The sequence below is a fragment of the Taeniopygia guttata genome, chromosome 29, assembly GCF_048771995.1.
Source record: "Taeniopygia guttata chromosome 29, bTaeGut7.mat, whole genome shotgun sequence".
NCBI lineage: Eukaryota > Metazoa > Chordata > Aves > Passeriformes > Estrildidae > Taeniopygia > Taeniopygia guttata.
This window is the reverse complement of record NC_133054.1, coordinates 4980495-4989837: the sequence shown is the minus strand read 5'-3', so window position 1 is coordinate 4989837 and position 9343 is coordinate 4980495. Positions and strand designations below refer to the sequence as shown.

Below are 9343 nucleotides of genomic sequence, written 5' to 3'. Positions count from 1 at the left end.
CGGAGCGAGACCCCCGGGACCCCAGTCCTGCACCGAGGCCGGGATCCCCGGAGACCGGGACCCCCACCGGACCCCCAACAGCCCATCCCCCCACACCGGGACCCCTCCCCTGACCCCCAACCAGCCCATCCCCCCACACCGGGACCCCTCCCCTGACCCCCAACAGCCCATCCCCCCACACCGGGACCCCCCCTTCCCCCAACAGCCCATCCCCCCACACCGGGACCCCCCCTGACCCCCAACCGCCCATCCCCCCACACCGGGACCCCCGGTCCCCCCCCCCCGGCCGTGTGTCGCTGTCGCCGCCCGGTGGCCGCTGCGCGCTCCTGCAGCCCCGACGGCGCGGCCGCGGCCGCCCCCGACCCCAAACCAGCCGAAACCGCCCCAAAAATCGCACCCGAGGGCGCCCCGCGACACTGCGGTGTCCCCACAAGCCGCTCCCCGCCCCCCGGGCCCAGCCGGTGCCACCCGCCCCGGGAACGCCCGGGCCACGCGGGGGTGTCCGTGGGACCAGGTGGCACCGGGTGTCCCTGTTCCTCACCCACGAAGGGCAGCAGCCGGCGGCTCCTGGGTAATATTTTAATGTTATATTTGCAGCATAAATAAAAGGCACGTTACATGTTTGGTATGACACGGCCGAGGGCTGGGGACGCTGGGACGTGTCCCCCGGGTCCCCGCGCGGCCCCGGCCCCCGCGGGGCTGTGAGGACCCGCTCACAGGAGCCCGGGCGGGGCGGGGGTCCCTCGGGGGCTGCGGGGGTCGCTCAGACCCGCGGCGGCCGATCTACGATATATGGGTGCGTATACGCGTCGATATGGGCTGATAAGATACTACACAGGTACTCGGGGGTCCTTTTTTGGCTTCTTCCATTATTGATCGTCAAAGCTCGTGGCACAAAGCAGCGGGGGGGTGGGGGCAGCCCAGGACCCTCCTCCCGTGTCCCTTCGGCACCTCCCGGGCTCGTTCGGGGCCCCCCGTGAGCGGGACTGGGGCAAACGGAGCAGGAACGGGTCCAGGAACCCCAAAATGACACAATTCCCACCTGAGCCGAGAATTCCGGAAAAAACACCAGTGGGGGTGGGGGGGAACAGGCACCAACCCTTCCCACGCCGCCCGACCCGGAGGGATTTGAAGGCTGAAAAGGGAGGAAGAGGAGGGAGGGTTCCCAGGGCCTGGTTTGCGGCCATTCGTTCCTGTTCAATAATTCCGATAAAATCCATAAATCCCAAATTCCCGCGGCCGATCCCGCTCTCCGTCCCCCCATCCCGGCCCTAACGGGGCCCTTCTGACCCCGCAGAGCTGCGAGGAGCCCCCGATGACCCCGGGCTGCAGGTCCCGGCAGGGAGGGGACAGGAGGGGTGACAGAAGGGGACAGGAGCGGGGACAGGAGGGGACAGCAGGGGACAGGAGGAAGGCTCTGTCCCCCGGGATTCCCGGGGCTGGCAGAGCAAAGTGCAGGTGCCCGGCGCTGCCGAGCGGGGCCGGGGGCTGCCACCCCCGGAAAAGCGGGAGGAATCACCACGGGGCAGAATCAGGGGGGTTTTTCCCCAAAACTGGTCACAAAAACTGCTTTTGGGGTAAAACACGCGTGGAATGGGCACGGGAAGCTCCAGCCCTGTGAGTGCAGCCCCAGGTACAGCCCAACCCGGATTCGGCTCGCTCCCGCTTGTCCCTGACCACCTTTGGAGCTTTCCCAGCTTTCTTTTTGGGGATTTGCAGAATTTTCAAGGCACTGGCGATGGGGAATGTGGGAATGGGGAGCTTCAGGCCATGGAGGGACGGGGACAAAGCTGCTCCCGCACCCCCATCCCGAGGGGGCCACGAGCATTGCCGGGAGGGGCAGCGAGGCAGGAAAACCGCACCGGACAAAACCCAGCGGTGCCCCCAGGGCACAGTGAGGGGCCGCTGCCCTCGAGCCAAACACTCTCCTGGATTTTCCAGCCTTTGCTCATCCTGGTTCTGCCAGCCAGGCCCCCACAGCAAACGGGAGCAGCGGTGGGACCAGCCCAGAGCTCAATTTCCTTCCCCCGGCACGGGAGGAGCTGCTGCATCCTGCAGCTCCTGCAACCCTGCGAGGATCTGCTGCATCCTGCAACCCTGCAACCCTGCGAGGATCTGCTGCATCCTGCAGCTCCTGCAACCCTGCGAGGATCTGCTGCATCCTGCAACCCTGCAAGGACCTGCTGCATCCTGCAGCTCCTGCAACCCTCGAGGATCCCCCAGAACGGCCCCGAGCCCTCCTGGGCCCTCCTGGTCGGGACAGGGAAGGTTGGGAGCCCCGGGCTGGGCTTTAGGAACAGCTTTAAGGGGGAAAAGGCATTTGGGGGATGTGCGGGACCCCAACAAGAGATTCCCGAGGCTGGATGTGACCCCGAGCACGGAGAGGAGCTGGGACGAGCAAGAGGGAAAAGGGGAGTGCGGGAGCAGCAACACAAACCCACCCTGACCCTGACCCCGACCCCGATCCCGATCCCGATCCCAATCCCAGCTGAGGAAGAGCTGCACAAGAGGGAGGAGAGATTTGGATTCCATCGCTGGGCAGACCCCGGGGCTCAGGACTCTCCCAGCAGCGCTCAGATCCCCATCTCCTCCTGCTCAGCCCTGGCTTTGGGGTTTGCTGTCCCTGGGAACCTTCCACGTGTGGGGAAACCACCGGAATCACCCGGAGAATCCAACCGGCTCCAAAGTGGCGAGTGCGACCTGACCTGAGGGGGGTTGGCTGAGGGGAGACCTGTGAGGGGCCGGAATTCCGAGGGCTGGAGCCGTTCCAGGGAGCGGGACAAGATCCCTTCCACATCCCAAAAGCCGGCGGAGCCCTTCCCATGCCCCATCCCCCCTGCCCCATGCCCCATCCCCCGTCCCCACAGGGACACAGGGACACCCAGCGCCCCCGGCAGGACCAGGACCCGGTGCAGCTCCTCCCCGCGCAGGAGGGATCCGGCCCTGCCCCGGCTCGGCTCGGGGGTGAATCCTTTGTCCGCTCCCTCCCCTCGATCAGGAACAATCCGGGATTTAAGGCCACCATTGCCGCGGTCAGCGCGGTCCGTGGGCGGGAGGTGACAGGGTTTGGGGCGGCTCCGGCTGCTGTCCCCGCGTCCCACAGCGGAGCCCCAATTCCCGGGGAGGCGGGAGCAGCCCTGGCCCGGGACCCCCGAGCGCCCAGGGACCCCAAAATCCACGGCTGGGGCTGGGGCTGGGGCAGCTCAGAGCTCCGGGGGGCTCCGGGTGAAGGTGCAACGGTTCGGGGAGCGGGGACGGGGCTGGGACAGCACGGGGACAGCGGGAGTGTCACAGCGTCCTGCCAGGGGACAGGAGTGTCACAGAGTCCTGCCAGGGGACAGGAGTGTCACAGCGTCCTGCCGAGGGACAGCGGGAGTGTCACAGCCCCCCGGCCAGGGACAGGAGTGTCACAGACCCCCGGCCGGGGACAGGAGTGTCACAGCGTCCTGCCAGGGGACAGCAGGAGGGTCACAGCGTCCTGCAGGAGTGTCACAGCCCCCCGCCCAGGGGACAGGAGTGTCACAGCGTCCTGCCTGTGAACAGCGGGAGTGTCACAGCATCCTGCCAGGGGACAGGAGTGTCACAGCGTCCTGCCTGGGGACAGCAGGAGTGTCACAGCGTCCTGGGCAGGGACAGGAGTGTCACAGCGTCCTGGGCAGGGACAGGAGTGTCACAGCGTCCTGGGCAGGGACAGGAGTGTCACAGCCCCCTGCCAGGGGACAGCAGGAGTGTCACAGCCCCCCTACCAGGGCCGGGCCAGTTTAGTGTTTGCCCCACGATGGCCGAACCCGCCCCTCCCGGGGCTCTGCCCCAGAGCTCCGCGGGCAGTGGGAGAGCGCCGGAGCCGCCCTTAACACGGAACAAGAGAAGAGTAAACCCCCAGACCGCAGAGGAAGGGTCCCGCGGCCAGTCCGAGCGCGCTCCGGGCCATCATCTGCCGGCAGACTGCGACTGTGGGGCCATGATGACGGGCGAGGCCGCGGGCACGGCCAGCTCTGTCCTTTGCCCGGCCAGCTGCGCCAGCACCGAGGTGGCCACGGCCTCGGCGGCCGAACGCGCGGCGCCCCCCAGCCCGTTGGGGCCCGAGCTGTGCTGGATGACGGGCGCGGGAGAGCCCGCGGGCTCCGAGCGCTCCTTCGGGCTGCCTGCGGGCGAGAGGGCACGGGGGAGTCAGAGCCGGGCCGGGGCTGGGGTGGGCTGGGGGAGTCAGAGCCGGGCCCGGGGCTGGGGTGGGCTGGGGGAGTCAGAGCCGGGCCCGGGGCTGGGGTGGGCTGGGGTGGGAGTGGGGCTGGGGGAGTCAGAGCCGGCCCGGGACTGGGGTGGGGTGGGAGAGGGGCTGGGGTGGGCTGGGAGAGTCAGAGCCGGGCCCGGGGCTGGGGTGGGCTGGGGTGGGAGTGGGGCTGGGGTGGGCTGGGAACAGAACTGGTTTGGGGTAGGAGAGCTGCTGGTTTGGGGTGGACACAGAACTGGTTTGGGGTGGGAATGGTGCTGACCCAGAGGGTCAGGGACCAGCAGGAACCGGCCAGACACTCCAGCCCGGCCGGACACTCCAGCCTGGCCGGACACTCCAGCCCGGCCGGACACTCGAGCCTGGCCGGACACTCCAGCCCAGCCGGACACTCCAGCCCAGCCGGACACTCCAGCCCGGCCGGACACTCCAGCCCAGCCGGACACTCCAGCCCGGCCGGACACTCCAGCCCGGCCACCTCTCCAGCCCGGCCGGACACTCCAGCCCGGCCGGACACTCCAGCCCAACTGGACACTCGAGCCTGGAGCAGCGCGGTGCCCACCCCCCGGAACGTGGGACCCCCTCCCTGGGGCAGGACCGGGACACCAGGACCCTCCCCACCCCGAGGATCCGCGGCTGGATCCTCCCGAGTTCCGCAGGAAGCAGCGCAGCTTCCCGAGGAGGGCAGCACTGGCACAGCCTTCCTCCCACCCCACCGTGAATTCCTCGTTAAAGGAATTAATTTCCCCCCAGGTTGTGCAGCCGAGGCCGAGCAGCCCCTTCCCCACCTGCCAGGGGGAGCGGGATGCCTCAGCAGGGCCGGATTTTTACCGAAATCGCCTCTTTTGCTCCTTACGGCTCCCAGGACAGCCCCATCCATCACAGGCTCTGCTCCGCGAGGGGCAGACAAAGGCAGAGCCGCCTCCCCTTTGTTCAGGGGCTTCCGCAATTTCGGGGGGCACCCAGAGCTCTGCAGCCACCCGTGCCAGCACGAAACCCACCTCCCCTCGGAGGGGGGAACAAAGGCAGAGCTGGGGTACTGCTGGGGTGTTTCTGGGGTGTTTTTGGGGTGTTTCTGGGGGTATTTCTGGGGATATTTCTGGGGTATTTCTGGGGATATTTCTGGGGTATTTCTGGGGATATTTCTGGGATATTTCTGGGGATATTTCTGGGATATTGCTGGGGTATTTCTGGGATATTTCTGGGGATATTTCTGGAGATATTTCTGGGGTATTTCTGGGTATTTCTGGGATATTTCTGGGGATATTTCTGGGGTATTTCTGGGGATATTGCTGGGGTATTTTTGGGATATTTCTGGGATATTTCTGGGGTATTTCTGGGGTATTTCTGCCACAGGAAACCCCGGGGGAAAAGCAGGTGTGGGGTTTCACCCTTGCTGGGCACTGGGAGTGGACCTTGGCCTGGGCACCCCAAAGCCCGGGGGGTTCACAGTGCCAGGAGAGCGCCCAGAGGGGCTGCAGCTCCCCGGGGAGCCCGGGGCTTTGCTGGGGCTTTGTTCAGGACCTGGGCAGGACCCGGGGCTTTGTTCAGGACCCGGGGCTTTGTTCAGGACCTGGGGCTTTGTTCAGGACCCGGGGCTTTGTTCAGGACCAGCCCCTCCAGCAATCCCCGTGCCCCCAGGCAGGGCAGAATTCCACAGACCCACACACGGGCACAGGGCACAGCCCCCAGGGACGCCCAATTTTCATTTTTTTAGGGTTTTTCCCCCTTTTTCTCCCTCGGTTTTTGCGGTTTCCATGCTCGCAGCCTGTCCTGTTTTTCCAAGGAACACTAGAGGACTCCAGCGTCCTCTGAAGCCTCTCAGCAGCCTGGAACTGCAGCTGCAGGGAGGGCAGCAGGACCCAGGGCGTGTTTAGCTCCTGGCTGGTTATAATGGAACAGGCAGCATTAAAAAAAAATTATGGGAAGAAAAGGAGATAAAAAAGAGCCTTTTTCTTTTTTTTTTTTTTTCTGTAACTCCCAAGCCGAGCCAGCTCGGTGGGAATTGCAGAGAATGAGCAATGGAGCTCCGTGATGTCATGGAGAGAGCCTGGCCTCTCCTGACTCGGCCTTTGCTGCGGAGCCGCAAATCTGGGACGAAAAAGGGATGAAAAAGGGCTCGGAGCAGCAAATTTGGGATGAAAAAGGGATGAAAAAGGGCTGAGAGCAGCAAATTTGGGATGAAAAAGGGATGAAAAAGGGCTCGGAGCAGCAAATTTGGGATGAAAAAGGGATGAAAAAGGGCTGAGAGCAGCAAATTTGGGACGAAAAAGGGCTCGGAGCAGCAAATTTGGGATGAAAAAGGAATGAAAAAAGGCTCAGAGTAGCAAATTTAGGATGAAAAAGGGCTCGGAGCAGCAAATTTGGGACGAAAAAGGGATGAAAAAGGGCTCAGAGTAACAAATTTGGGATGAAAAAGGGCTCGGAGCAGCAAATTTGGGACGAAAAAGGGATGAAAAAGGGCTGCCACATCACAGGGCCCAGCACAGGACACCCCAAAAACCCCCAGAAATGCCCCAAAAAGCCCTTTCTGCCCATCTCCTGACCAGGAGGATCCCCCGGATTGTCCCTTTGGCCTTGGGGTGACAGGGGGTGACAGGGTGACAGCAGGGGCACAGCAGCACTCACCCAGGTAGCCCTGGCTCTTCTTCTGCAGGGCGGTGACGGGACAGTCCTTGTGGGCCAGCAGCAGCTGCTTCAGCTGAGCCACCTCGTTCCGGAGCAGCGTCACCTCGTTCTGAGGGGACACGCGGGGCCGTGTCACCCCCAGAGCCCGCGTGCCACCAGCCTCGGGCTCTGCTCCAGCTTTGGGGTGACACCAGGGGCAGCAGCAGTTTGGGGTGACACCAGGGGCGGCAGCAGTTTGGGGTGACACCAAGGACCTTCCCTGTCCCTGGCTGGGGTCGCTGAGCTCCTCCTGAGCCCTCCTGCCACTGCCACCCACCCCAGGGACACCGGGAGCAAGAACTGGGAGCGCTCTGAGAGAACTGGGAGAGCTCTGGGGAGAACTGGGAGAGCTCTGGGGAGAACTGGGAGTGCTCTGGGGAGAACTGGGAGCGCTCAGGAAGAACTGGGAGTGCTCTGGGAGAACTGGGAGTGCTCAGGGAGAACTGGGAGTGCTCAGGGAGAACTGGGAGCGCTCTGGGGAGAACTGGGAGCGCTCCGGGAGAACTGGGAGCGCTCAGGGGAGAACTGGGAGTGCTCTGGGAGAACTGGGAGTGCTCTGAGAGAACTGGGAGTGCTCCTGGGCATCCCAGGGTGCTGCACCCCCAGCGCAGCAGAGAAAAGGAGATCCCACTGTGCACCATCAGCTGCTCCGGGGCTCAGGGGACACAAAGGGCCGTGCCAGGGCCGTGCTGGGGCTGTGCCAGGGCCGTGCCAGGGCCGTGACCGTGCCAGGGCTGCGCTCAGCCCCAGTACATACTCACGCTCAGCTGGATGTTCTGGCTGGTCAGCTCCTCGGCCTTCTTCTCCAGGGAGGACACCCAGAGCTTGCGCTTCTGGCGGCAGCGCGAGGCGGCCGCGCGGTTCCGCTCCAGGAAGCGCTGCCGCCGCTCGTCCGGGTCCTCGTCCGCCGCGCGCCGCCGCCGCCCGCCCGTGCTGGGCGTGGGCTGGGCAGGGGACACCTGGGGACACGGACAGGGACAGGGACAGGCTCAGCAGCAGCTCTGGGGCAGGCAGGACACAGCCCGGGGTGTTAAACAGCTGATTTGCTTCAAAAATTAATTTTCCTCTCAAAACCTCCGGCCGAACAAGGTCGTGGAGACAACAGGCAACGGGCGGTTTTGTAGGGCCCCGGTTCTGCAGCCCCCAGGGCTGTGGGGCCAGCCCGGCCCCACGGCAGCAGACAGGGATTAAACTCAGCAAACCCACCCGAGATTAAACTCAGCAAACCCACCCGAGATTAAATTGAGCAAACCCACCCGAGATTAAACTCTGCAAACCCACCTGAGATTAAACTTGGCAAACACATCTGAGATTAAATTTGGCAAACAAGTCTGAGATTAAACTCAGCAAACCCACCCAGGATTAAACTCGGCGAGCCCATCTGAGAGTAAATTCTGCAAACCCACCCAAGATTAAACTCAGCAAACCCACCCGAGATTAAACTCAGCAAACCCACCCAAGATTAAACTGGGCGAGCCCACCCGAGCCCGGAGCGGTGCCGCTGGTGGCAGCCAGCCCCGCTGATGGCAGCCAGCCCCGCTGATGGCAGCCAGCCCTGCTGGTGGCAGGCTGGCACCTGGCTGGCACCTGGCTGGCACCTGGCTGGCACCTGGCTGGCACCTGGCTGGCACCAGCAGCCAGCCCCGCTGATGGGCTGAGAGGGGAAATGTTCCTCGCAGCTCCAGAGCTCCGGGCAGCAGCGCCTCAGCGCTGGAGCAGCACTGGGATGAACAGGTTTTAGCCCGTTCTGCGCTGGGGAGGGCTCTGGGGCTGTTCTGCCCTCGGGGCAGCCCCAGCAGTCACACACACCTGGGGCTGGGCCGGCGAGGGCGCGTCCGGGTGCTGGCCCAGGGCCTGGCTCTGCTCCGGCCGCGCGGTCACCATGCTGCTGGCCGAGCCCACCGCCAGGCCGCCGCCGTTCAGCGAGGAGGAACCGGCCAGGCTGGCCTTCAGCCTCTGCCAGGGGAGCAAAAGGGCATCAGAGGAGCTGCCAGGGCCCCCGGGAGCTCCTGCCGCCCTGCAGCCACCAACAGTGCCCAGCCAGGCCAGGGGGCAGTGACCAGCCCAGCCCAGCCCAGCCCAGCCCAATGGGCAGTGTCCAGCCCAGCCCAATGGGCAGTGCCCAGCCCAGCCCAGCCCAGCGGGCAGTGTCCAGCACAGCTGCTGGAGGCTGAGGGACCCCGTGCCCCCACTCACCATTTTGGCCTCGGAGTGCACCGGCAGTCCTGAGGGCGACAGGGACCCGCTGCTGTTGATGGGGGGCCCGGGAATGCCGGGGATGTTGGGCACCATGGCCATGGGCCGGGCCAGCTGTGAGGGGAGCGGGGACAGCAGCGCTGGCACGTGCAGCAGCCCTGAGGAGCTCCCTCCCCTTCCCTTCCCTTCCCTTCCCTTCCCTTCCCTTCCCTTCCCTTCCCTTCCCTTCCCTTCCCTTCCCTTCCCTTCCCT

At 64.8% G+C, this 9343-nt stretch overlaps 1 protein-coding gene across 6 annotated transcripts in view; it reads right to left on the bottom strand.

The window, feature by feature from the left end:
- Nucleotides 1-3455: 3455 nt before the first annotated feature.
- The window catches only part of LOC100219141 (cyclic AMP-dependent transcription factor ATF-7-like), a 48493-nt gene continuing 42605 nt past the window's right edge, over nt 3456-9343 (bottom strand). Inside the window, exons 8-13 of one of the 6 annotated variants that reach the window (XM_072919647.1) lie at nt 9092-9205; nt 8705-8851; nt 7653-7854; nt 6857-6965; nt 3693-4145; nt 3456-3533 (exon numbers count right to left, since the gene is read on the bottom strand). In XM_072919647.1, coding sequence (XP_072775748.1) covers nt 3851-4145; nt 6857-6965; nt 7653-7854; nt 8705-8851; nt 9092-9205 — 867 coding nt within the window. In that variant the 3' untranslated portion in view covers nt 3456-3533; nt 3693-3850. The other 5 variants (XM_072919651.1, XM_072919650.1, XM_072919649.1 and 2 more) reach the window with 5 other exon arrangements.